This window comes from Salvelinus fontinalis, chromosome 20 (assembly GCF_029448725.1).
Source record: "Salvelinus fontinalis isolate EN_2023a chromosome 20, ASM2944872v1, whole genome shotgun sequence".
NCBI lineage: Eukaryota > Metazoa > Chordata > Actinopteri > Salmoniformes > Salmonidae > Salvelinus > Salvelinus fontinalis.
Window position 1 is genome coordinate 35,745,233 of NC_074684.1, and position 27,662 is coordinate 35,772,894.

The 27,662-nt window shown below is 45.7% G+C and overlaps 1 protein-coding gene across 1 annotated transcript in view; it reads right to left on the minus strand.

The window, feature by feature from the left end:
* Positions 1-27,662, minus strand: part of LOC129817781 (centrosomal protein of 128 kDa-like) — a 40,656-nt gene that overhangs the window by 11,389 nt on the left and 1,605 nt on the right. Inside the window, exons 6-19 of the mRNA XM_055873339.1 lie at positions 27,329-27,420; positions 27,187-27,259; positions 26,826-26,945; positions 25,860-25,946; positions 25,011-25,085; positions 24,763-24,898; positions 20,162-20,304; positions 19,276-19,563; positions 18,131-18,454; positions 16,132-16,458; positions 14,107-14,271; positions 11,386-11,562; positions 5,226-5,285; positions 4,824-5,016 (exon numbers count right to left, since the gene is read on the minus strand). Coding sequence (XP_055729314.1) covers positions 4,824-5,016; positions 5,226-5,285; positions 11,386-11,562; positions 14,107-14,271; positions 16,132-16,458; positions 18,131-18,454; positions 19,276-19,563; positions 20,162-20,304; positions 24,763-24,898; positions 25,011-25,085; positions 25,860-25,946; positions 26,826-26,945; positions 27,187-27,259; positions 27,329-27,420 — 2,260 coding nt within the window. The remainder of the gene's footprint in view (positions 1-4,823; positions 5,017-5,225; positions 5,286-11,385; positions 11,563-14,106; positions 14,272-16,131; positions 16,459-18,130; positions 18,455-19,275; positions 19,564-20,161; positions 20,305-24,762; positions 24,899-25,010; positions 25,086-25,859; positions 25,947-26,825; positions 26,946-27,186; positions 27,260-27,328; positions 27,421-27,662) is intronic.

Consider the following 27,662-nt stretch of genomic DNA (forward strand, 5'->3'; position numbering starts at 1 on the left):
GTCACTCACACTCACACACACTCCACCACGTGCCCACCCAGCCGGAACCCCATGCCGCCACCTCAGGAATACCCAAGCAGCCACTGAGCCACTTGCCAATCTCCAGATGGCACCAGCGAGACTCTGGCAGTCTAAACGGGTCTAAAAATGGCGGGCCACATGACGTGAGCGAGAAAGTCACAGACTGCCAAACTGCCTTCTCTCGCTCACTCAGTCTCTCTCCGTTTAATCTTAATGTGTAGAAGTCAGTTACTGAGGCAAGACCTGTAATCCAACAGCTATCTACCACAGACTGTGTTTTAGTAAATAGGGAGGTGTTAAAAGTTAGACCTTACGCAAGAGAAAAAGTTCCTCTGAAAAGTACTACAGTAGTGTTTAAGAAAGAAGGCAACAGTTCCAAGGTGTGTGCCTTAACGCTACAGTATGGCAGCGGTTTTTGTCTCAATATCAACTGTGATTGTTTTTCATTCAAATGTTAAATAAGACACAAAAAATGATTCTTAGCAAAGAACAATTTCTGAAACAAGACTAGGACTGTCTGGGAGTGGTCTGAGTGGGGAAGGGAAAACGGAAAATGATCCGCTATTGGCAGAGAAGTTTGGAACTCTTATCGGTCTATTAACTAATTTCGAAGTCTTTTTAAACAGCTCTTACACTAAAAGGGCATTATGATCATTTCCACACTATTATTCCAACCTCTGTGTGTAAATACACTGCTCAAAAAAATAAAGGGAACACTAAAATAACACATCCTAGATCTGAATGAATGAAATATTCTTATTAAATACTTTTTTCTTTACATAGTTGAATGTGCTGACAATTCAAATCACACAAAAATTATCAATGGAAATAAAATGTATCAACCCATGGAGGTCTGGATTTGGAGTCACACTCAAAATTAAAGTGGAAAACCACACTACAGGCTAATCCAACTTTGATGTAATGTCCTTAAAACAAGTCAAAATGAGGCTCAGTAGTGTGTGTGGCCTCCACATGCCTGTATGACCTCCCTACAATGCCTGGGCATGCTCCTGATGAGGTGGCGGATGGTCTCCTGAGGGATCTCCTCCCAGACCTGGACTAAAGTATCCGCCAACTCCTGGACAGTCTGTGGTGCAACGTGGCGTTGGTGGATGGAGCGAGACATGATGTCCCAGATGTGCTCAATTGGATTCAGGTCTGGGGAACGGGCGGGCCAGTCCATAGCATCAATGCCTTCCTCTTGCAGGAACTGCTGACCCACTCCAGCCACATGAGGTCTAGCATTGTCTTGCATTAGGAGGAACCCAGGGCCAACCGCACCAGCATATGGTCTCACAAGGGGTCTGAGGATCTCATCTCGGTACCTAATGGCAGTCAGGCTACCTTTGGCGAGCACATGGAGGGCTGTGCGGCCCCCCAAAGAAATGCCACCCCACACCATGACTGACCCACCGCCAAACCGGTCATGCTGGAGGATGTTGCAGGCAGCAGAACGTTCTCCACGGCGTCTCCAGACTCTGTCACGTCTGTCACATGTGCTCAGTGTGAACCTGCTTTCATCTGTGAAGAGCACAGGGCACCAGTGGCGAATTTGCCAATCTTGGTGTTCTCTGGCAAATGCCAAACGTCCTGCACGGTGTTGGGCTGTAAGCACAACCCCCACCTGTGGACGTCGGGCCCTCATACCACCCTCATGGAGTCTGTTTCTGACCGTTTGAGCAGACACATGCACATTTGTGGCCTGCTGGAGGTCATTTTGCAGGGCTCTGGGAGTGTTCCTCCTTGCACAAAGGCGGAGGTAGCGGTCCTGCTGCTGGGGTGTTGCCCTCCTACGGCCTCCTCCACGGCTCCTGATGTACTGGCCTGTCTCCTGGTAGCGCCTCCATGCTCTGGACACTATGCTGACAGACACAGCAAACCTTCTTGCCACAGCTCGCATTGATGTGCCATCCTGGATGAGCTGCACTACCTGAGCCACTTGTGTGGGTTGTAGACTCCGTCTCATGCTACCACTAGAGTGAAAGCACCGCCAGCATTCAAAAGTGACCAAAACATCAGCCAGGAAGCATAGGAACTGAGAAGTGGTCTGTGGTCACCACCTGCAGAACCACTCCTTTATTGGGGTGGTAATTGCTAATTGCCTATAATTTCCACCTGTTGTCTATTCCATTTGCACAACAGCATGTACATTTATTGTCAATCAGTGTTGCTTCCTAAGTGGACAGTTTGATTTCACAGAAGTGTGATTGACTTGGAGTTACATTGTGTTGTTTAAGTGTTCCCTTTATTTTTTTGAGCAGTGTATATATAAAGCACAGGGAAATTTAGTTTTTGACTGCACTGGGCCTTTAAGTTGGCTGACCTGAACTTAACCAATTGAAAAGTAAGAGTGAGAAAAGTACACTGGCACTGACAGCAACTGTCAGCAACCAAAAACTTCCTCTGAAAACTTCTGAAGTAAGTTATGATGATCAAAGACATGAGTGCACCCAGTGAACTGTATATCTAGATAGAACAAATACATCTAAGATGTGTTGCTGTTCGTTCCTAATGAGAGAGAACATTTCCAGATGGCCCAATTTAGTTTTCTGCTGTTTTGTACCAAATCACGCCAAAGATATACAGCTACCAGCCTCTTTCCTAAGGGGAAGGCAGAGTTGGGGGTTAGACAGCATCATTGTAAATAAGAATTTGTTCTTAACTGACTTGCCTAGTTAAATAAAGTTTAAATAAAAATACAAATTACTATGGTGTCTAGGATCCACAATGTAAGGGCTGGGAATTGCCAGGGACCTCACGACACAATATTATCACGATACTTAGGTGCCGATACGATATATATATGTGATTCTATATCTATTGCTATTCGATACAGCGATTTTATTGTGATTTGATATTCCAAACATATTGCTCACTATATGTCTGCTGCAGCGAGACAAGAGAGAGCATGTTTTGATTATTCAGGGAAATAAAAATGCTGAAAACATGTTGGCTCATTATTTACATTTTAGGCATTTAGCAGATGCTATTATCAAGAGTGACTTACAGGAGCAATTAAGGTTAAGTGCCTTGCTCAAGGGCACATCGGCAGAATTTTCACCCAAGCTCCGTTTCCATTGGCACTAGAAAGTCAGCTTGGTGGGCTTGCTCAAATTGCGTTTCCACTGCCTCCAGAAATGTGAAATTATGTCATGTTGCTAGGTAACCAATATGTGAATGTTATGCATTTGCTGAAATTAACACATATTAGAACTACAAACAAAAACAAGGACACTCGAGCAGATAGAAACACAACCATAATGAGGCTAGCTACATGTCGAACAATTCATTAGCAACCGTCTAGAATCTAGACGGTAGATGGAACAGAAAAAGCCTGGCTTCGCTAATGTTGCTAGCTAGCAAGATGTTGATGAATGTAATTCCCCCTCACCATGCTGTAATTAACGTTAATCCAAACTCCAACCATTGCCAGCCTGACTCAGAGCCACGTATTTAGCTTGCTAACATTAGCTAGCTAGATAAACGGTTAACGTCGTCGCAAGCATAAAAGGCTAGCTAACTTAATTACTACCTTGCTGGCCATGGCGTTGTTTATTATCTAGCTAGCTAGCTAACCAAGCGAACTAGATGACAGGTTTGATATTATGTAGCTAGCTTTCAATATGACCTGGCCAGCTATAATTCCTGCTAGCTCACGCTAGCTAGCGAGCTTGTTTCAACTCTGATGTGCTAGCTAACGTTAGGTAGCTACCATTAGAGGGCTGACTGTTCTCATACATAAAAGTTTATTGTGTAGCACAAAAATGAATCAAGAATCATGCTATGGTGGTAATTCGTGTTATGTCTGACTACTGCAGTACTGCTTGTCCATGTGCTTGCTAACAGCCACAAGCCCAGACGAGCTAGCTAAACCTGTTAGCATCCAGCAGTTGCATAGTAATGGCGTCACCAACCAGAATTCTAATCAAGCTAGTTGTGAAACTGGGCTGTGCTGGCCCTGGTTTCCCTTGAACCATCTCGAATTTGAGAATTCCACCCGAGTCAGCTCGAATTTGGCCCTATTTTTAAGTGCCAGTGGAAACGGGGCTCTAGTCGGCTCGGGGATTCGAACCAGCGACCTTTCGGTTACTGGCCCAACACTCTTAACCGCTAGACTATCTACCTATTTAAATAGAAGATGGAGAACAAAGTAGCTGAAAGATGAAAGTGACCAGAGTTTTTTGCGCCAGTACAGTCGATTAGCACTCGTTAACGCAACCTAGCAAAAATAAATATTGAAGTATTGATATAATATTGTCCAAAATAACATAGCGATTTGTAACTGTATCGAGCACCCCCCATCACTACGCTGTTCCAGCCAGAGCAGCACAGCACGTCTGAATGAGAGAGACTGGTTGATTAGGTCTTTGTCTGTACGTCCGTCAGTCTGTGTAAAACAGAGGGAGGAGAGAGCTCAGAATTAGACAGAGGTTCCCCTGGTTGTTGTGATGAAACCTGCTCTGCTGGGTCCCCCTTCTCTAACTCATTATCAAGAGTTTAGTTTAGAAACTGGGAGAGATGAGAGCTTCCCTGTGTGGGAGGAAGAAATGAGAGAAACAAACCAAGGCATTTGTAGAAAAGAACACAAATTAAGAACTACAGACAAAAACAAGGACACTCGAGCAGATAGAAACACAACCATAATGAGGCTAGCTACATGTCGGACAATTCATTAGCAACCGTCTAGATGGAACAGAAAAAGCCTGAATGAGCCCATATTGCAGCTCTTAAACTGATGTACGGGAGCTTTAGTAGTTGGCCCTCAATTAATTAATGAATCAATCAATCGGATCCAGCCCTACCTTTCTTCTCTGTGCTGATGGAGTACAGTAGTTTCTCCTGCTGGTCCAGTCTCTGTAGCAGGGCCTGTCTTTCAGAGTCTCTGCTCTGTCTCAGTCCTTTCAGCTGTTCTCTGTCCTGCTGGACCTGCCGACGCAGCTTTCTCTCTCTGGCCTCATGGACAGACACCTCCTCACATAGCCAACGCAGCTTGGTCTGGAACACACACACACACACCGTTACACACACACAGCCTCATTTACATACCCACCGTTACATACCCACAATGCCACGCACACAGGTTGTTTCTCAGTCTCTCACATTCACACCCCCAAAAACCTGATGAATTGTCAGTTTCTCCCAATATCGACAGGTGGGTCAATGCTTTTAAAGTATCTCCATAAAAGATGGATAATGTAGTGTACCTTGGTCTCAGCCAACCAGCGATGAGGGTCTTTCTGGAGTCCAGGATTGAGGGATATGGCCTAGAAATAACAAAGACAGTTAAGGTCTAGAAGTATGGAAACCATCAAGATTTGAAGGTGTAGAAATCCCAGAGCCCTAAACCGCTCCTATCTAGAGCTATAAATGGCCATTTCCAGCAACATCACACACACAGTTGGGAGAGACACACAACATTCTCTGACTGTCACATAAAACAAAAACATCTTCTCCCCTGACATACCCTTCTGCTGTCAACACAGCCTGTGTCTCTGCGTGGGTCAGCAGTGGCAGACAGAGTTGGGCATAACAGACAGTGTGTACGTGTGTGTGTGCGCTTGCTTTCCTGCATGTGCGTACGTGCGTCTACAACTGTGTGAAAGTGTGTGATCATGTACAGAGGTAGCAACCTGCCCCTTTCTCTCCCTGTACCCTTTAGCGATCAAAAGCCCAGTGTGTAATGTTGGGAGGCTGATAAAACGGTGTGAAAGCGCAGGATATATTATAGGAGGAGTAAAAAGCACTGTTTGACAGACAGCACCCAGGTGAAATGAAAGAAAGATGGAACAGGCAGCAGAGCAGTGATGTCGGAGCAGGGTGTGAGATGCATACTGCCTACATAAACAGCTGCTTGTTCAAAACTCCTCCAGGAAGAGAGAGAAGGGGGGGAGTAGAGAGGAGGAGTAGGGGGAGGATGACAAGGAAGAGAGGGAGGAGGAAGAAGAAGATGAGGATGAAGAAGATGAGGAGGGGGAGAAGGAATGAAAAATAGGAAGAAGGAGGAGAGGGGTAGCATGAAGGAGATGTTATAGTTATGTAATAGTTAATGAAAGGCAGCTTAATGCCGCTTGTTCCTCTCTAACCTTTAACTTTAATGATCCCCCTCATTAGCCCAATCCTTGACACAGTTTGACTCCTTTATAACATGACAAATTACAGATGAACATTGCATTAGGCCGACTCGCCCCGGTGCATATTGGAAAATCTATATGCTGGAGCAAAGAGGGCTAACTGGGTTCGTTAAACTCAGCGGAGAGGGAACAGGACAGGGGTTTGTGGGAATATTTTGTATTGCACTAAGAGACTGGGACATTTAAAGGCTTTTGTGTTTTGGACTACAAACAAACAAACACACGTTACCAACCCACTCTTCACTCTGTGAATGAATACAGATTATTGCAAATCATCTAATGTAGATAGACATCTGAGTCACTCTAATCATTATTACTGTATGAGGTATTATTGGTTGGGTTACCCCTGTGCTGTGACTTGTGTATATATGGTGTGTCTTATCCACTGGCTGTCTGGCAAACAGGCTACACTAGGCAGTCTCTTCTGCTGATGTGTGTGTGTGTGTGTGGTAGTGGCACTCTCTCTCTCTCCTAAACTATTCACATCGGCAGTGTAAATACCTGCCTGTCGACCCAACAGAAACCTTTATCTTTACACCTCTCTAACAACACCGCTACGGGTTTAGGTTAAAGTGTGTGTGGAATAGGTGAGGGTGTGTTAGTGTGTGAGGAATAGGTGAGGGTGTGTTAAAGTGTGTGTGGAATAGGTGAGGGTGTGTATGAGGGATAGGTTAGGGTGTGTGTGAGGGATAGGTTAGGGTGTGTATGAGGAATAGGTGAGGGTGTGTATGAGGAATAGGTAAGGGTGTGTGTGAGGAATAGGTGAGGGTGTGTTAAAGTGTGTGATGGATAAGTGAGGGTGTGTTAAAGTGTGTGAGGGATAAGTGAGGGTGTGTTAAAGTGTGTGTGGAATAGGTGAGGGTGTGTATGAGGAATAGGTAAGGGTGTGTGTGAGGGATAGATGAGGGTGTTACATGCAATAGACATGGTAACATGCAATTAAATGTCAATAGAAAAGCCATGACACGAGCCTATCAGACACAAGCCTACCAGACGAGCTAGATTACTTCTATGCTCGCTTCGAGGCAAATAACACTGAAACATGCATGAGAGTATCAGCTGTTCCGGACGACTGTGTGATCACGCTCTCCACAGCCGATGTGAGTAAAACCTTTAACTTCTTTGATATAGGGGGCAGCATTTTCACTTTTGGATGAATTGCGTGCCCATAGTGAACTGCCTCCTACTCTTTCCCAGATGCTAATATATGCATATTATTATTACTATTGGAAATTAAACACTCTGACGTTTCTAAAACTGTTTGAATGATGTCTGTGAGTATAACAGAACTCATATGGCAGGCAAAAACCTGAGAAAAAATCCAAACAGGAAGTGAGAATGTTCAACTCATCGCCTATTCAATTTCCTGTAAGATATGGATCTGTTTGCACTTCCTACGCCTTCCACTAGATGTCAACAGTCTGTAGAACGTGGAAAGAAGCCTCTAGTGTGATGTGGGGCCGGATGGGAGGTGTTTCAGTCATTGGTCTGGCAGAAATAAAGGTGAAATAAATAAAATAAAATAAATGTCAGTTCCTGGTCATGCGCTTTCCTCATGATATCGCCTTGCGTTCCATAACTTCTACAGACATGAAGGAATTCTCCGGTTGGAACGTTATTGGATATATATGATAACAACATCCTGAAGATTGATTCTCTACTAAGTTTGACCAGTTTATTCGACCTGTTGTATAACTTTTTTAAGTTTTCGTCCGAGTTCGCCTGCATCTGCGCGAGCGTTTGGACATGTGCACTAAACATGCTAGCAAAAGTAGCTACTTAGACATAAGTAATGGACATTATCGAACAAAACAATGATTTATTGTGGAACTAGGATTCCTGGGAGTGCATTCTGATGAAGATGATCAAAGGTAAGGGAATATTTATGATGTAATTTCGTATTTCTGTTGATTCCAACATGGCGGAGAAATGTTGTTATTTTTGAGCGTGCTTTTTACGTAAAGTTTTTTTGAAATCTGACACAGCGGTTGCATTAAGAACAAGTGTATCTTTAATTCTATGTAAAACATGTATCTTTCATCAAAGTTTATAATGAATATTTCTGTTATTTGACGTGGCTCTCTGCAATTTCTCCAGATATTTTGGAGTCATTTCTGAACATGGCGCCAATGTAAACCGAGATTTGTGGATATACATATGCACATTATCGAACAAAACATAAATGTATTGTGTAACATGATGTCCTATGAGTGTCATCTGATGAAGATCATCAAAGGTTAGTGATTAATTTTATCTCTATTTCTGCTTTTTGTGACTACTATCTTTTGCTGGGAAAATGGCTGTGTTTTTCTGTGGCTATGTACTGAGCTAACATAATCGTTTGGTGTGATTTCGCGGTAAATCCTTTTTGAAATCAGACATGTTGGCTGGATTCACATCATGTGTAGCTTTAATTTTGTGTCTTTCATGTGTGATTTCATGAAAGATTGATTTTTAAAGTAATATATTTTAATTTTTTTCTGGCTTTTGGCCAAGTGGGACGCTACCGTCCCACATATCCCAGAGAAGTTAAACACGTCAACATTCACAAGGCCGCAGGGCCAGACGGATTACCAGGATGTGCATTCCAGAGCATGTGCTTACCAACTGGCAAGTGTCTTCACTGACATTTTCAACCTATCCCTGTCTGAGTCTGTAATACCAACATGTTTCAAGCAGACCACCATAGTCCCTGTGCCCAAGAATACCAAGGTAACCTGCGTAAATGACTACCAACCCGTAGCACTCACGTCTGTAGTCATGAAGTGCTTTGAAAGGCTGGTCATGGCTCACATCAACACCATTATCCCAGAAACCCTAGACCCACTCCAATTTGCATACCGCCCAAACAGATCCAGAGATGCAGTCTCTATCGCACTCCACACTGCCCTTTCCCACCTGGACAAAAGGAACACCTATGTGAGAATGCTATTCATTGACTACAGCTCAGCGTTCAACACCATAGTGCCTTCAAAGCTCATCACTAAGCTAAGGACCCTTGGACTAAACACCTCCCTCTGCAACTGGATCCTGGACTTCCTGACGGGCCGCCCCCAGGTGGTAAGGGTAGGTAACAACACATCCGAGCACACCCCCATTCTCATTGACGGGGCTGTGGTGGAGCAGGTTGAGAGCTTCAAGTTCCTTGGTGTCCACATCACCAACAAACTAACATTTATTTATTTTATTTAATTGAACCTTTATTTAACTAGGCAAGTCAGTGAAGAACAAATTCATATTTACAATGACGGCCTACCGGGGAACATTGGGTTAACTGCTTTGTTCAGGGGCAGAACGACATATTTTTTTACCTTGTCAGCTCAGGGATTCAATCCAGCAACCTTTCGGTTACTGGCCCAAAGCTCTAACCACTGGGCTACCTGCCGTCCCAGGTCCAATCACACCAAGACAGTCGTGAAGAGGGCACAACAAAACCTATTCCCCTTCTGGAGGCTGAAAAGATTTGGCATGGGTCCTCAGATCCTCAAATTGTTCTACAGCTGCACCATAGAGAGCATCCTGACTGGTTGCATCACTGCCTGGTATGGCAACTGCTTGGCCTCCGACCGCAAGTACTACAGAGGGTAGTGCGGACGTCCCAGTACGTCACTGGGGCCAAGCTTCCTGCCATCCTTCCTGCCATCCAGGCAGTGTCACAGGCAGTGTCAGAGGAAGGCCCAAAAATTGTCAAAGACTCCAGCCACCCTAGTCATAGACTGTTCTTTCTGCTACCGCATGGCAAGCGATACTGGAGCGCCAAGTCTAGGTCCAAGAGGCTTCTAAACAGCTTCTACCCCCAAGCCATAAGACTCCTGAACAGCTAATCAAATGGCTACCCAGAGTATTTGCATTGCCCCCCCCCCCCCCACTCTTTTACACTGCTGCTACTCTCTGTTATTATCTATGCATAGTCACTATAATAGCTCTACCTACATGTACATATTACCTCAATTACCTCGACACCGGTGCCCCCAGACATTGACTCTTTACCTGTACCCCCTGTATTTAGCCCCGCTATTGTTATTTACTGCTGCTCTTTATTTATTTGTTACTTTTATTTTTGGGGGGTATTTTTCTTAAAACTGCATTGTTGGTTAAGGGCTTGTAAGCATTTCACCTGTTGTATTCGGCGCATGTGACAAAATGCGACTTGATTTGACAACGGAGGAAAATGGAGCGTTTGCTGACGTTCCAGCTGTAGAGTTTGAGGCGTTAGTTGGAAGGATTAAATGGTATGAGTTTACTTATCAAAATAACATGCAGGCATCACGAGCATATGTCAATTAAGTGAATGTGCCGCTTTGTGATGGGTGTGTTAAAGTGTGTGTGAGGAATAGGTATGGGTGTGTGTGAGGAATAGGTACGGGTGTGTTAAAGTGTGTGTGAGGAATAGGTATGGGTGTGTTAAAGTGTGTGTGAAGAATAGGTATATGTGTGTGAGGAATAGGTACGGGTGTGTTAAAGTGTGTGTGAAGAATAGGTATGGGTGTGTTAAAGTGTGTGTGAGGAATAGGTATGGGTGTGTGAGGAATAGGTATGGGTGTGTTAAAGTGTGTGAGAGGAATAGGTATGGGTGTGTGAGGAATAGGTATGGGTGTGTTAAAGTGTGTGTGAGGAATAGGTATGGGTGTGTGAGGAATAGGTATGGGTGTGTTAAAGTGTGTGTGAGGAATAGGTATGGGTGTGTTAAAGTGTGTGTGAGGAATAGGTATGGGTGTGTTAGTGTGTGTGATGAATAGGTATATGTGTGTAAGGAATATGTAAGGGTGTGTTAACGTGTGTGTGAGGAATAGGTAAGGTTGTGTTAAAGTGTGTGTGAAGAATAGGTACGGGTGTGTTAAAGTGTGTGTGAGGAATAGGTATGGGTGTGTGAGGAATAGGTAAGGGTGTGTTAACGTGTGTGTGAGGAATAGGTAAGGTTGTGTTAAAGTGTGTGTGAAGAATAGGTACGGGTGTGTTAAAGTGTGTGTGAGGAATAGGTATGGGTGTGTGAGGAATAGGTATGGGTGTGTTAAAGTGTGTGTGAGGAATAGGCACGGGTGTGTGAGAAATAGGCATGGGTGTGTTAAAGTGTGTGTGGAATAGGTAAGGGTGTGTTAAAGTGTGTGTGGAATAGGTAAGGGTGTGTGTGAGGAATAGGCAAGGGTGTGTAGGAGTGTGAGTACGGAACAGGTACAGGTACAGGTGTGTATGAGTGTGTGCCTATCGGGAATAGTTGATGGGGTGTGTTTACTTTGAGTTTGTCCTGGGAGTCCTTGAACAGTGCTCTGCAGGCAGCATCTATCTCTTCTGCTACAGAACTGAGGATGGACTCCTGTTCAGTGTCCAGACGAGACAGTCTGTCCTCTAGTGTCGCTACAGCCTCCTCTGACCCACGCCTCCGCTCCTCTCCCTGAACCATGCACTTCACCTGGAGGAAGGAGAGACAGAGAGAGAGCGAGAGAGATAGAGAGGTGGCTCAAGTTTACAACTGTGGTTATTACGGCTTGTTCTTCCTCTACGTAGAGGACAACGCTATAATGGAAGTTTGGCCAAGCTTTCATTTCCAACATCACAACAGAAGAGACCCTAGAAAAAACAGTCAGACGGATGGACAGGTTGGGCAGAGACAACCTTGAACATCGGACCTCTCACTCCACGTTCTAGTGTCAGCTCCACCTCCCCATACAGAGTCAATACTCTCTGGGTCTCTATGGAGATACATTAATCAATACATAATCAATATGTCAATGTAAACTAACCGGCCAGGGGCCAAGGGGAGAGGGAGGCTGTGTGTGGATGTGTGGATCATTTATTTGTATTTTTATTTCACCTTTATTTAACCAGGTAGGCTAGTTGAGAACAAGTTCTCATTTACAACTACAACCTGGCCAAGATAAAGCAAAGCAGTGCGACACAAACAACACAGAGTTACACATGGGATAAACAAACGTACAGTCAATAACACAATAGAATATTCGATATACAGTGTGTGCAAATGTAGTAAGATTAGGGAGGTAAGGCAATAAATAGGCCATAGTTGCAAAATAATTAAAATTTAGCAATTAAACATTGGAGTGATAGATGTGCAGAAGATGAATGTGCAAGTACAGATACTGGGGTGCAAAGGAGCAAAAAAATAAATAACAATATGGGGATAAGGTAGTTGGGATGAGGATATTTACAGATAGGCTGTGTACAGGTACAGTGATCGGTAAGCTGCTCTGACAGCTGATGCTTAAAGTTAGTGAGGGAGATATAAGACTCCAGCTTCAGTGATTTTTGCAATTCATTCCAGTCATTGTCAGCAGAGAACTGGAAGGAAAGGCGGCCAAAGTAGGAGTTGGCTTTGGGGGTGACCAGTGAAATATACCTGCTGGAGCGCGTGCTGCGGTTTGGTGCTGCTATGGTGACCAGTGAGCTGAGATAAGGCGGGGCTTTACCTAGCAACGACTTATAGATGACCTGGAGCCAGTGGGTTTGGCGACAAATATGAAGCAAGGGCCAGCCAACGAGAGCATACAGGCCGCAGTGGTGGGTAGTATATGGGGCTTTGGTGACAAAACGTATGGCACTGTGATAGACTGCATCCAATTTGCTGAGTAGAGTGTTGGAGGCTATTTTGTAAATGACATCGCCGAAGTCAAGGATCGGTAGGATGGTCAGTTTTACGAGGGTATGTTTGGCAGCATGAGTGAAGGATGCTTTGTTGCGAAATAGGAAGGCGATTCTAGATGTAATTTTGGATTGGAGATCCTTAATGTGAGTCTGGAAGGAGAGTTTACAGTCTAACCAGACACCTAGGTATTTGTAGTTGTCCACATATTCTAAGTCAGAACCGTCCAGAGTAGTGATGCTGGACGGGCGGGCGGACGCGGACAGTGATCGGTTGAAGAGCATGCATTTAGTTTTACTAGCGTTTTAAGAGCATTTGTAGGCCACGGAAGGAGTGTTGTATGGCGTTGAAGCTCGTTTGGAGGTTTGTTAGCACAGTGTCCAAAGAAGGGCCAGATGTATACAGAATGGTGTCGTCTGCGTAGTGGTGGATCAGAGAATCACCAGCAGCAAGAGCGACATCATTGATGTATACAGAGAAAAGAGTCGGCCCGAGATGTGAACCCTGTAGCACCCCCAAAGAGACTGCAAGAGGTCCAGACAACAGGCCCTCCCATTTGACACAATGAACTCTATCTGAGAAGTAGTTGGTGAACCAGGCGAGACAGTCATTTGAGAAACCAAGGCTGTTGAATCTGCCGATAAGAACGAGGTGATTGACGAGATGAAAGCCTCGGCCAGGTCAATGAAGACAGCTGCCAGTATTGTCTTTTATCGCTGGCGGTTATGATATCGTTTAGGACCTTGAGCGTGGCTGAGGTGCACCCAAGATCAACTCGGAAACCAGATTGCATGGCGGAGAAGGTACGATGGGATTCAATATGGTCGGTGATCTGTTTGTTAACTTGGCTTTCGAAGACTTTAGAAAGGCAGGGTAGGATAGATATAGGTCTGTAGCAGTTTGGGTCTAGTGTCTCCCCCTTTGAAGAGGGGGATGACCGCGGCAGCTTTCCTATCTTTAGGGATCTCAGACGATACGAAAGAGAGGTTGAACAGGCTAGTAATAGGGGTTGCAACAATTGCAGCGGATCATTTTAGAAAGAGAGGGTCCAGACTGTTTAGCCCAGATGATTTGTAGGGGTCCAGATTTTAACGTGTCTGTGTGTGTAACTTTAAAAGGAACTAGGCCACTCAGTGGATACTGAGCCAGCAGGCCTTTAGTTACTTAGATAAATACAATGATCTCTGACAGAGGATTGGATGGCTTGTATTCTTTAGTTCTGTAGGTAAAACTGTCTGTGGTCATAAAGGCTGTGAAGGTGTTTGTTCAAGCCCAGCATTAAGCTGATCCTAGATCTGTGGTGAAAAGCTACCTATTGTATTCTATCTAAGTCTTTGGGGAAGACCATTTGGGGCTCACCTTGTCGTCCAGTTCCTGCTTGAGTAGCTGGTATTTCCCGCGGAGGTGTGAGCGTTGCTCCTCTCCTTCGCTCAGCTCCTCTGTCATCCGGTCACACTCAGTCTTCATCCTGTCCAGCTTCACACGCAGAGCCCTCACCAGCTCCTTGTCCGACGCGGCATCCGCCTGCAGGGAGGATGCGCAAAACGTGTTACAAAAAATGAATTAATAAATAAAATGGGTTAAAATTGGAAACCCTCTCCAACCTTTTAACTAAAACACAGGAGAAGGTCTGAGGGGAGCGACCTTGGAGGTATTCTTTCAGTGTTTTTAGGAAGCGAGGAAGGACGCTGGAGGATTGTGAACATGAGCTCAGAGAAGGAAGGGAAAGACTCGAGCCATCCAAGTCATAGGCTGTTCTCTCTGCCACCGCACAGCAAGTGGTACCGATGCACCAAGTCTGGAACCAACAGGACCCTGACCAGCTTCTACTCAGGTGTGTGTGTGGATTTCAGGGGTGTCCAAGCCCCTATTTGCCTAGCTGCCTTGATGAGCTAGTCACACTGAAGGGAATGGGGAAGCAGAGGGTAAATATTCTGGCCTTTCTATCCACCTCTAGCCTGTAGGAACATACTGTCCTAGATTCACCCTGGCTCAAAGCACTGGGCGTGTGAGGTCTGGGACTGCATGGATAGGCAAAGAGGAGGAAATTGAAATTATATTAAAGAAAAACGGAGCTGAACATTTTCCTGAGAAATTCCCACTTCCACTTTCAAATTCCCACTTTCATCGGGACCGATGCCAGATAACAATTTTCTAACTTTACGGTTGGGTTACCTTGACGTTGTTCAAACATTTTTTGAAGAATCAAGTTCCACCAAGGTTAATTACAAGGGAGTAATATTTATTAGATTTATTTTACCTTTATTTAACTAGGCAATTCAGTTAAAAACAAATTCTTATTTTCAATGACGGCCTAGGAACAGTGGGTTAACTGCCTTGTTCAGGGGCAGAACGACAGATTTTAGCCAATTGTAATTAATTAATATTAATTACAAGGGGCTAAAATATCCACAGCTATTATAAAGCTAATAACAAGCAGTGGAGAATATACGATACACGAACTGTGAGGACTACTCTACAAGCCTTCACACACTTCATTGTTCTTAGCCCCGGGTTAGACCGGCCCTGGGCTAGCTTAGCCTGTGTTTACACAAGCATTTGTTGACCCTGGGCTAAGCTTTACCCTGGAGGATACAAAGATTCACACTTGTATCCCAAAGCCCTGGGCTAACAGACATTGGCCTAGCAGTTGATTTCTAACAGTGACGGTTCGTATAAAGCTTGCTCTCTTTTGAAAATCAATCTCTCCCCGTACAGAGAATGCTGTGCATGGTCCAGGCGGAATCATGCGACAATATTATTATCATGGTAACATGCAATTAAATGTCAATCGAAAAGCTATGGCAACGGAGGAAAATGGAGCGTTTCCTGACGTTCCAGCTGTAGACTTTGTAGCGTTAGTTGGAAGGATTAAAATGATATGAGTTTACTTATCAAAATAACGTGCAGGCATCACATCACGAGCATATGTCAATTAAGTGAATGTGCCGCTTTTGTGATTGGACAGTTAAAACATTCTAGGTGTTGTTATTGACCCTGTTTCACACTGGCTGTTTTGGCAACGTGTTTCTGGGACTAACCCTGGAAAGTCGGTGCCAACTCTGCTCCGGGGCATGGCCAGCTAGCCCTGGGCTAAGGTTGGTGCTAGCCCACTTGACAATTTGCAAATGTGAACACACCCTTAGCCCCGGGCTAAAATCACAGCTCCCCGGGCTAAAATCACCTATCCCCGGGCTAAAATCACCTAGCCCAGGGCAAAAATCACCTAGCCCCAGGTTAAAATCACCTAGCCCAAGGCAAAATCACCTAGCCCAGGGCAAAAATCACCTAGCCCCAGGCTAAAATCACCTAGCCCCAGGCTAAAATCACCTAGCCCCGGGCTAAGGTGCAGTTTGAATGCGCCTTACACGAACCAGTACCTACCTTGATCTCCTTGAGGTGATGCTCCATCTCATTTCTCTCCTTCATACAGAGTCGTAGTGTCTCCTGTATGTCTCTATCCTGCTTGGCCCGGCCGTTCTGCACAGTGGCTCTGAGACTGGCCAGCTCACTCTGGTGCACCTCCCTCTCCAGCTCCAGCTGCTGCCCCAGGGAAGCCCTCTGCTCCTGGGCTGCGGCCAGCCGCGCTGCCCCCTCCACCCCACTCCTCTGGAGCTCCGTCCTGAACGCCGCCTCCTCAGCTAGACGGGTGGTGAGCTGGGCACGGGCGGAGGTTAACTCCTTCATGGCTGCCTGGAGGCTATGTAACTCCTTAGAAATTAAAGTCACTTTATGCTTAGTTCATTCATATTTTTAATGTCTAGACCCTGGGCAAAAGCAGTTCAATACAGTTGAAGTCGGAAGATTACATACACTTAGGTTGGAGTCATTAAAATTCGCTTTTTAACCACTCCACAAATGACTTGTTAACAAACTATAGTTTTGGCAAGTCGGTTAGGTCATCTACTTTGTGCATGACACAAGTAATTTTTCCAACAATTGTCTACAGACAGATTATTTCACTTATAATTCACTGTATCACAATTCCAGTGGGTCAGAAGTTTACATACACTTGACTGTGCCTTCAAAACAGCTTGGAAAATTCCAGAAAATTATGTCATGGCTTTACAAGCTTCTGATAGGCTAATTGACATAATTTGAGTCAATTGGAGGTGTACATGTGGATGTACTTCAAGGCCTACCTTCATACTCAGTGCCTCTGCTTGACATCATGGGAAAGTCTAAAGAAATCAGGCAAGACCTCAGAAAAAAATAGTAGACCTCCACAAGTCTGGTTCATCCTTGGGCACAATTTCCAAACGTCTGAAGGTACCACGTTCATCTGCACAAACAATAGTATGCAAGTATAAACACCATGGGACCATGCAGCCGCATTACCGCTCAGGAAGGAGACATGTTCTATCTCCTAGAGATGAACGTACCTTGGTGAGAAAAGTGCAAATCAATCCCAGAACAACAGCAAAGGACCTTGTGAAGATGCTGGAGGAAACAGGTACAAAAGTATCTTCATCCACAGTAAAACGAGTCCTATATCGACATAACCTGAAAGGCTCAGCAAGGAAGAAGCCACGGCTCCAAAACCACCATAAAAAAGACAGACTACGTTTGCAACTGCACATGGGGACAAAGATCATACTTTTTGGAGAAATGTCCTCCGGTCTGATGAAACAAAAATAGAACTGTTTGGCCATAATGACCGTCGTTATATTTGGAGGAAAAAGGGGGAGGCTTGCAAGCCGAAGAACACCACCCCAAATGTGAAGCACGGGGGTGGCAGCATCATGTTGTGGGGGTGCTTTGCTGCAGTAGGGACTGGTGCACTTCACAAAATAGATGGCATCATGAGGCAGGATAATTATGTGGATATATGGACAATGACCCCAAGCATACTTCCAAAGTTGTGTCAAAATGGCTTAAGGAAAACAAAGTCAAGGTATTGGAGTGGCCATCACAAAGCCCTGACCTCAATCCCATAGAAAATGTGTGCGTGGAACTGAAAAAGCGTGTGTGAGCAAGGAGGCCTACAAACCTGACTCAGTTACACCAGCTCTGTCAGGAGGAATGGGCCAAAATTCACCCAACTTATTGTGGGAAGCTTGTGGAAGGCTACCCGAAACGTTTGACCCAAGTTAAACAATTTAAAGGCAATGCTACCAAATACTAATTGAGTGTATGTAAACTTCTGACCCACTGGGAATGTGAAGAAATAATTCTCTCTACTATTATTCTGACATTTCACATTCTTAAAATAAAGTGGTGATCGTAACTGACCTAAAACAGGGAATATTTACTGGGATTAAATGTCAGGAATTGTGAAAAACTGAGTTTAAATGTATTTGGCTAAGGTGTATGTAAACCTCCGACTTCAACTGTATATTAGAGAATAGGGTGCCCTTTCAGACTCTGCTATGAAGTAGCCTACCTCCTGGTCTCTCTGGCTGCGTCGGGCCACGGCCTCAGCCCTCTCCTCCAGACTCTGGTTCTCCTCTCTCAGCCTAACCTGCAGGACAGACTGCCGCTGGGCCTCCTCCTCCAGGGCTATGGAGGCCTCCCTCACCTCCCTCACTTCCTGCTCTAGGCCCAGGTGACGTGCCCGCGTCTCCGACAGCTCCACGTCTTTACGGAGCACCTCTTCCTCGCTCCGAGCCAGACGCCCCAGCACCTCCGCTAGCTCCCTGCGCACCCCTTCAGTCTGCTGGGAGAAGGCTTTCAGCTGGGCCCGGGACAGCTCTCTCTCCTTACACGCCTGGGGGGAGAGGAGAGGGACGAGAGAGGTGAAAAAGGAAGAGAGGGGAAAATAAGAGAGGAAGAGAGGGATGAGAGTAAGACAAACGAAGGGGGAGAAGTGAAGAGGACAATGTATTTAAAGTGCAAACACCAGCTTCAACGTAGATAGTGAAAAGCTGTCGCTCAGCTCAGATTTGTATTAAGGCTATAGGCTTAGCCCTGGTCTGTTTAAGAAAGATTGGTTCGTCTTTCCGTCTCTGATCCAACTCTTACAAATCACCCCACTGTCTAATCTGCTGTCTGAGAGAATGTCTGCAAGGCTTTCTCCCAGCTCAGAGCGCCACTCCTAATCAGTTAATTGAGCACTTCATTCTCTGCCTCCTAATTTATTAAGAGGAGAAATTATTCAGGGTATTCATTCTTGTCACGTAGAGAACGAGCCAGGTGTCAGTCAGCTGCTGCTGGGGAGAGAGTTTTGAGGTGACTCATAGCGCAGAAAAAAAGAGTGGTGACATTCACACTAATAACGCCTGGCTGACTGACTACAGCTAATCACTTAGCTAAGGCCAGCCAGCCATACCAGCAGCCTCAGTAGATCTAGCAGATCACGCTTCCAAACCCCTGTATATGAGCCTTGTGTTCTTCAGCCTCATAAGGCCAGTGTGAATCCGAAAAACGCTTTGGCATCTGCTCTTTGGCTATTAGAAAGCTTTACCAAGAGTAACTGAGAGTGACCGGAGTGCATTTGATCACTCTTCTAATCAGAAACAGTGTCATCCACAAAACCTACCTCGATGCATCTCTTTCAATGCACCGTCACCTCCCAGTCTCAATACAGACCTGTTTGGCTTTCTCCGTGTCCAGCTGGGCCTGTCCCCTCATTTCCTCCATGTCCCTCTCCATTCTCTTGCACTTGGCCCTCCACTGTCTGACTGCCTCCTGGGCTCTGGTTTTCAGCTCCTCCCTCCTCGTGGAGCTGTCCTGGAGCCGGGCCTCAGCCTCCTCAGCCCTGAGCAGGGCCCGGGCCCTCTCGGCAGCACACGCCTCCGAACGGCCTTGGATCTCCTTCAACTGCTCCAGCATCCTCAACTGTTGCTGCTCGCGCCTCGCCAGTTCTGACGACAACACCTGGGGTAGGAAGACGGTGAAGAAGAGAGAGATTCAGTGAAGATAGCACAGACAACAAAAAAAAAGACGGTGGAAATATATCCTCTATACCACAGGTGTCAAACTCATTCCACGGGGGGCCGAGTGTCTGCGGGTTTTCGCTCCTCCCTTGTACTTGATTGATGAATTAACATCACTAATTAGTTAGGAACTCCCCACACCTGGTTGTCTAGGGCTTTATTGAAAGGAAAAACCAAAAACCTGCAGACACTAGGCCCTCCGTGGAATGACTTTGACACCCCTGCTCTATACCTTTATTAAGTCTAAAATATTTCCACTACAACGTTGTTTATATCTTTGTGCTTAGTAGGGAGCGTTTGATATTTCCACTCAGTGAACTGCCTAATCTCAGCTCTATGAGGTGGATAAATGACTGTTAGCTAGCTAGATGACTGATGTTCTACTCTGACTGTTGTCTTACTTGGCACACTTAACAAGATCAAGAGAGCGTTTGCAGCAAACAGAAGCTGTGGCATAAAGACAATGTGATTCAACCTCACTCAGGCAGACATGCATAACACACACCTACATATCGACGCGCACGCACATACACACGTACCTCGACCTGGTTGCAGAGCTGTGTTCTCTCTCGGTCTTTGCGCTCCAGAGTCCTCCTGAGATCGTCCACCTCACTGAGGACAGATGTCCTGCTCAGCTGGGCTCTCAGCTCCTGCACCTCTCTCTCCAGCTCCGAAGACCGGTCTAAATGGAACAACAACAACACATCCAAGTCAGACAACACGTACACTACCGGTCAAAAGTTTTAGAACACCTACTCATTCAAGGGTTATTCTTTATTTTAACTATTTTATACATTATAGAATAATAGTGAAGTCATCAAAACTATGAAATAACACATATGGAATCATGTAGTAACCAAAAAAGTTTAAACAAATCAGACCGCACCACCCTCTGGAGAGCCTTGCGGTTGAGGGCGATGCAGTTGTCGTACCAAGCTGTGATACAGCCCGACAGGATGCTCTCGATTGTGCATTTATAAAGGTTTGTCAGGGTTTTGGGACACAAGCCGAATTTCTTCAGCCTCCTGAGGTTGAAGAGATGCTGTTGCGCCCAGGGTTGGTTTGACATTCTGGAGCAGACCGATAAGGTTCGTAGGGACCGGGAGACCCTGAGACGGTTCATGCCGCCTCCTCAGGCCCCGGGTCCAAGGCGAATGGGCCGCCACCACCCACCTGCACCTGAACGACGGTGGGGTCCCTCTCCTGCCCCATCACCCCGTGCTGAGGGACGACAGCGTGGAGGGGCACAGCGTGCGGTGGAGCAACAACCTGTCAACCGTCACCGCCATAGGGACGTGCCTGGGCGACCCCTCATACACCCTTCCCCGGCTACTTCTCCCGGTGTTAAAGGGAAAAGTGGGAGGAGGGTGTGGAATGTTGTCGACAATGCACGTGAGCTCCTTTCCTGGGCTCAGGGACGTCTAGCGTCTCTATGCGCAGCACACATACCTGACATCCTGAATGTTGCAACGGATATGCTCTCAAGGGAGGGCCCGCCACCTTGGGACTGGAGCCTACATCCCCTGGTGGCGCAGCACCTGTGGGACAAGTTCAGGAGGGCGCAGGTAGACCTGTTTGCCTCCCTGGACAATGCACACTGCCCCCTGTGGTACTCCATGTCGGAGCCACCAGGGCCTCTGGGCTTGGATGCTCTGGCTCATGATTGGCCAAGGCTGGAGCTTAACACATTCCCCCCTTTTCCCCTGATCCAGGCTGTGCTGGACAGGACCAGGATGGCGGAGCATCGTCTGCTGCTGGTGGCCCCATACTGGCCCAGACGACCCTGGTTCAGCCTTCAACTGTCCCTGTTGTCTGGGACACCTTGGCAACTGCCCCTGAGACCTAAACTGCTGTCTCAGGCCGGAGGACCTCTGTCGCACCGGCTCAGCCTGTGGGCTTGTCCGCTGAACCGCACCAATGGTCCATGTTAGGACTACAGGAGGGCGTAACCATGGCAAACCAGTTGCGCTGTCGGTTGTTCTGCTCTTGGTGCACTGGTATTGAGGTTGTGCCCAAGTCATGTGGGGTGTAGCATGTCCTCCAATACCTGCAGTCTCGCTTGGATGAGGGCTTGGCAGCCTCTACACTTAGAGGGTATTTGGCTGCTATATCTGCCTGCCATGTGGGGTGGATGGACAGGCTAGTGGGTCGCCATCCCTTGGTCTCCAGGTTTATGAAGGGGATCCGTCGCCTGCGTCCAGCTAGGACCCGCTGAATGGCGAGCTGGGATCTAGATATGGTCTTGGCAGCTTTGGCAAAGCCACCTTTCGAACCGTTGGAGTCAGCCTCCCTGAAACACCTCCATATGAAAGTGGCTTTGTTGGTAGCGATTAGAGGTTGACCGATTAATCGGAATGGCCGATTAATTAGGGCCGATTTCAAGTTTTCATAACAATCGGTAATCTGCATTTTTGGACACCGATCATGGCCGATTACATTGCACTCCACGAGGAGACTGCGTGGCAGGCTGACTACCTGTTATGCGAGTGCAGCAAGGAGCAACGGTAAGGTGCTAGCTAGCATTAAACGTATCTTATAAAAAACAATCAATCTTGACATAATCACTAGTTCCAACTACACATGGTTGATGATATTACTAGTTTATCTAGCTTGTCCTGCGTTGCATATAATTGATGTGGTGCCTGTATATTTATCATTTAATCACAGCCTACTTCGCCAAACGGGTAATTTAACAAGCGCATTCGCATAAAAAACACTGTCGTTGCACTAATGTGTACCTAACCATAAACATCAACGCCTTTCTTAAAATCAATGCACAAGTATATATTTTTAAACCTGCATATTTAGTTAATATTGCCTGCTAACATGAATTTCTTTTAACTAGGGAAATTGTGTCACTTCTCTTGCATTCTGTCTAACAGAGTCAGGGTATATGCAGCAGTTTGGGCCGCCTGGCTCGTTGCGAACTGTGTGAAGACTATTTCTTCCTAACAAAGACAGCCAACTTCACCAAACGGGGGATGATTTAACAAAAGCGCATTTGCGAAAGAAGCATAATTGTTGAACGAATGTACCTAACCATAAACATCAATGCCTTTCTTAAAATCAATACACAGAAGTATATATTTTTTTAAACCTGCATATTTAGTTAAAAGAAATTAATGTTAGCAGGCAATATTAAACTAGGGAAATTGTGTCACTTCTCTTGCGTTCATTGCACGCAGAGTCAGGGTATATACAACAGTTTGGGACGCCTGGCTCGTTGCGAACTAATTGCCAGAATTTTACGTAACTATGACATAACATTGAAGGTTGTGCAATGTAACAGCAATATTTAGACTTATGGATGCCACCCGTTAGATAAAATACGTAACGGTTCCACATTTCACTGAAAGAATAAATGTTTTGTTTTCTAAATGATAGTTTCCGGATTTGACCATATTAATGACCTAAGGCTCGTATTTCTGTGTGTTATTATATTATAATTAAGTCTATGATTTGATAGAGCAGTCTGACTGAGCGGTGGTAGGCAGCAGCAGGCTCGTAAGCATTCATACAAACAGCACTCTACTGCGTTTGCCAGCAGCTCTCCGCAATGCTTCAAGCACAGCGCTGTTTATGACTTCAAGCCTATCAACTCCCGAGATTAGGCTCGAAATACTATAGTGCCTATAAGAACATCCAATAGTCAAAGGTATATGAAATACAATTGGTATAGAGAAATTGTCCTATAATAACTACAACCTAAAACTTCTTACCTGGGAAAATTGAAGACTTATGTTAAAAGGAACCACCAGCTTTCATATGTTCTCATGTTCTGAGCAAGAAACTTAAACATTAGCTTTCTTACATGGCACATATTGCACTTTTACTTTCTTCTTCAACACTGTTTTTGCATTATTTAAACCAAATTGAACGTGTTTCATTATTTATTTGAGACTGAATTGATTTTATTGATGTATTATATTAAGTTAAAATAAAAGTGTTCATTGTTCATTCAGTATTGTTGTAATTGTCATTATTACAAATATATATATATTTTAAAAAATTGGCCGATTAATCGGTATCGGATTTTTTTGGTCCTCCAATAATCGGTATCGCGTTGAAAAATCATAAATCGGTCGACCTCTAGTAGTGATTACTTCCATGAAGGGGGTGGGTGAGCTCCATGCTCTTTCAGTAAGTTCTGAGTGCTACCGGATGGACCCTGGTGGGAGGAGTGTATCCTGTCTGCTTATGACCCCCCGGCAGTGGCGGGGGAGTCTGGGCCTTCCTCCGGCATGCTGTGCCCTGTGCGGACACTGGCTGCCTATGTGGAGTGAACACAGTCAGAGAGAACAACAGGCCAGCTCTTTGTCTGCTATGGTGAGAGAGTCCTGGGGGCTGGGTTCATTCATTGGATGGTGGACACGATTACGACAGCATACCATCTGGCTGGCAGGCCAGTGCTGGGATCTGTGGTAACACATTCAACACGAGGTGTGGCTGCGTCCTGGGCTCTACTGAGAGGAGTGTCCCTTGCTGATATCTGTGCTGCGGCCAGCTGGGCTTCCTCTTGCACCTTTGCTAGGTACTATTGGGTAAATGTGGTACCTTCCTCTGCGGTTTGTTCAGCGGTCCTGGGCGTCGCCTCCTTCCGGGTACTGTGCCGGGATCCCCCTTCCACATTGACGGCCCCAGCGTCTCGGTACCGCGCTGGGACTTCGCCGCTGGCTGGCCAGGTCCCTCTAGCACCGACTAAATCTGGTACGTGTATACTAATATATTGGAAAGATCCAATATAGTTAAACATAACGAAAGTTACGTATGTAACCACGGTTATGTGAGCTATATGGATCACTCCAATCCTCTACGGTGCTAGAGGCGCCTCAAAAATTATGAAGAGAACGTGTGTCGTGACCATGGGGTCTATATATAGGGGCGGACCCCAGCCGTGACACAGGTGTACACGGGAGTAAATCTGTAAATCCTCACCTCGTATGTATTCCTCCACCGCAGAGTGATAGCAATATATTGGAGTGATCCATATAGCTCACACAACCGTGGTTACGTACGTAACCTTCAGTCAGTACCTAAGCCCAGGCATTCACTCTCCTCCCCACCCCTCCATCAGCCGACAGCCTCCACTGAAAAACCCTTAACTCATAAGAGCTCCAGCCTCTTCTCCAGCAGTCAGTACCTAGTCCCAGTCCTGCTCCTCTCTCCTCCCTGTCCATGCGAGTGGCTCTGGGCTGTGTAGTGAGCTGGGAGATCTCCCTCTGCAGATCCATACGTTCCTTCTCTGTCCTCAGCAGCTGCACACGCATCTCCTCTACCTGGGAACACACACATGGAGGAGTTTACCCACATAGAGGATATGAATTTGATTAACACCGTAGCACCTACCCCTACACAAACACACACCTTTAAGAAGAGCTACTCGAGTACCTGTTGTAGAAGAGCGCCCCTGCCTCCTTCTGATTGGTCCAGCTGTCTCCTGGCCCTCTCCAGTTCCGCCTCCATCTTGAGGACAGATCACATGATTAGTGCCAAGAGTTTTAGCTGGTCAGGTCACACGGTCAGAAAAAAAAAATCCCGGCCCTACACATGACCCGGACAGACACAGGCACATTCATGAGATCCCTTTCATTATACAACCAGGAAGTACTTCAGCTCATATAGAATATCATCTGCATTCTTCGACAAGGCAGAAAGTGGGTTACAGAATACATGGCTAAAATATGATTTGCATGCACACACACACATTCTAAATACTTTATTTGACTCCACAAATCACATTACATCATGAAGGATTCAAACATTTCTAAGCTCATTGATAAAAGGACAATTAAGGAAACAAAAAGCACCTTCTCCACACAGCTAGGCTGCTCAAAACTAAAAAAGTTAGTTTATTTGTCCTTTATTTAACTAGGCAAGTCAGTTTGTAGCGGTATTTAAGTTAAGAACAAATTCTTATTTACAATGACGTCCTAGGAACAGTAGGTTAACGGCTGAAACAGAGCCGTACCAGGTCGTTTGTTCTGTTCTACTCTTAGGCAGGCCTGCAATCTGAAGACCACGTACTGTAAGCCTATGTACGTGGCCCAGACTGCCAAATATCAATGCCACCAACTTGCATTGGTATACCAGGCTGTCCAAGCGTGATACGAGGGGCTGGTATTTAAGGAGCTTGTCAGAAAAGGCCTGCTCCATGTAACAATCAAATGAGCAACTCACTTCCAAAATCAGCACCTCCAACACACACACACACACACACACACACACACACACAAACACCTTGGTCTTCTCGCTCTCTGATCTCAGTAGTTTGTTCTTGACGGCCTCCTCAGTTTCCAGGTCCCGAGCCTCTCGCCTCCTCAGAGCCTTGAGAAGGAAACCATAGAGTAGTGAATGATACGTATATGTACACACACCCCAGCACTATGCATTTAGTGTGTAGTATCACATTCAAACTAAATTAGTTAACGTTCCTTTTAGCCTTTAGGCAAGTAAGAATCGGAAAAGGCAAAGAATAGCCTTTAGGCTAGTTGATAACCGAACAGTCAGTAGGAGAAACACGAGTAATGGTGTTACAGTCGATGGCTAGCTAGCTTCCATCTCCTCTCAAAGAGACAATGTTTTGGGTTTCTAATAGAGCTTAGCATCCCATCCCACACACTCCTGTTTCTGTGGTGTTTTGTTAAGGCTTAGTGATGTATTACAGCCCCTTAAGGCACCATCCACCAACTGACTCATCCTATCCATTCATTCACAACATGGCAGTAGAGTAGAGTAGGCCCACTGGAGTGTAGCCTTATAATACAACTACCCAGGCAGACCTCTCCCTTGCCCCGTCTCTCTTTAGTAAAAGAGATGATTTTCCTCTTCATTTCCTCTCTTCTTGTTTATTTACCCTCAACTTGGGAACAAATACATTATTTTCCCCTAACCTGGGGCAGCCGGCTTCTCATTAGAAGAAGAAGCTCTCTGCAGTGGAAAGAGATGCAAATGACTTAGTCACCTCTCTTATCACTGCTTCTCTCTGAGGAGAAGAGGGGAGGATTAGAGCTGATAGATAGCTAAACACTGCCCCCCAGCGGTAACTTTCAGAACTGGTCTTAATTTGAAAACAACAACACACTGACATGGAAAAGGCTAATTGCAAGGATGGAAGGACAGCTAGAACGGTTTGGATGAGAGGGATGGATGGTGCGAGATGAATGTGGGTTATATTAGGGAAGGGTAGAAGTCAAGGTGTCCCACCTCCTGCAGTTCATCAGACATGATACCCCGCTGTTCTGGTCGTCTGTCTGACACGCTCTGTCGCTCCGAACGCATCTCCCTCTCAATCTCCTGCAGACGCTTCTCCACACGAGACGACACCTGGGGGAGAAAGTCACTGTAGGTTACAGCACTAAGCGTTCTAAGATCACCTCTAGAGTGGAGCAGCTAACGTTGGAGTAAACATTTTTACAGTTATGTATTTAATGTGAATTCATGTATTTCCAGTGATGCTATTACATGTACATTTTAGTCGCTCTTATCCAGAGCGACTTACAGCAGTGGGTGCCTACATTTTCATGCTTTTTCATACTGTTATGTTACTGTTATGTTCCTAACTGACCGAGTCCTGTCTCTGTGAAGTCGTCAGGTGCTCAGACAGATTCTCCAAGGCTCGTCTGGTGTCAATGTCAGACCTTAGAAACAGGGAAACAGGAATTAATGAATTAATGAATGGTACATTTTGGACATTACAGGGCCTCTACCTGTTCCTCCTGAGGATTTCTCTGTCCATGTCGTCCCCCAGTCTCAGCTGGTCACTGCGCAGGTCTCTGAATGACTGGTGCAGGACGTGGACCTGAGCAGGAAGAGGAAAAAGAGAACACTTGCACTACTTAAAACGTCCACAAGGGCTGCATAATACTGTTATAGCACTGTCATAGGCTGATACTAACAGATTCAACTGTTACTGAGAAAACTTTAGGGCACAAAAACAATACAATGCGCCCTCTGCTGGTTCTTGTCTCTAACTGCACTACAACAGTGAGCGCTGAAGTGGCGATACTGAAGATGCAGAGCTTTGACAGATAAGGTGGTCTC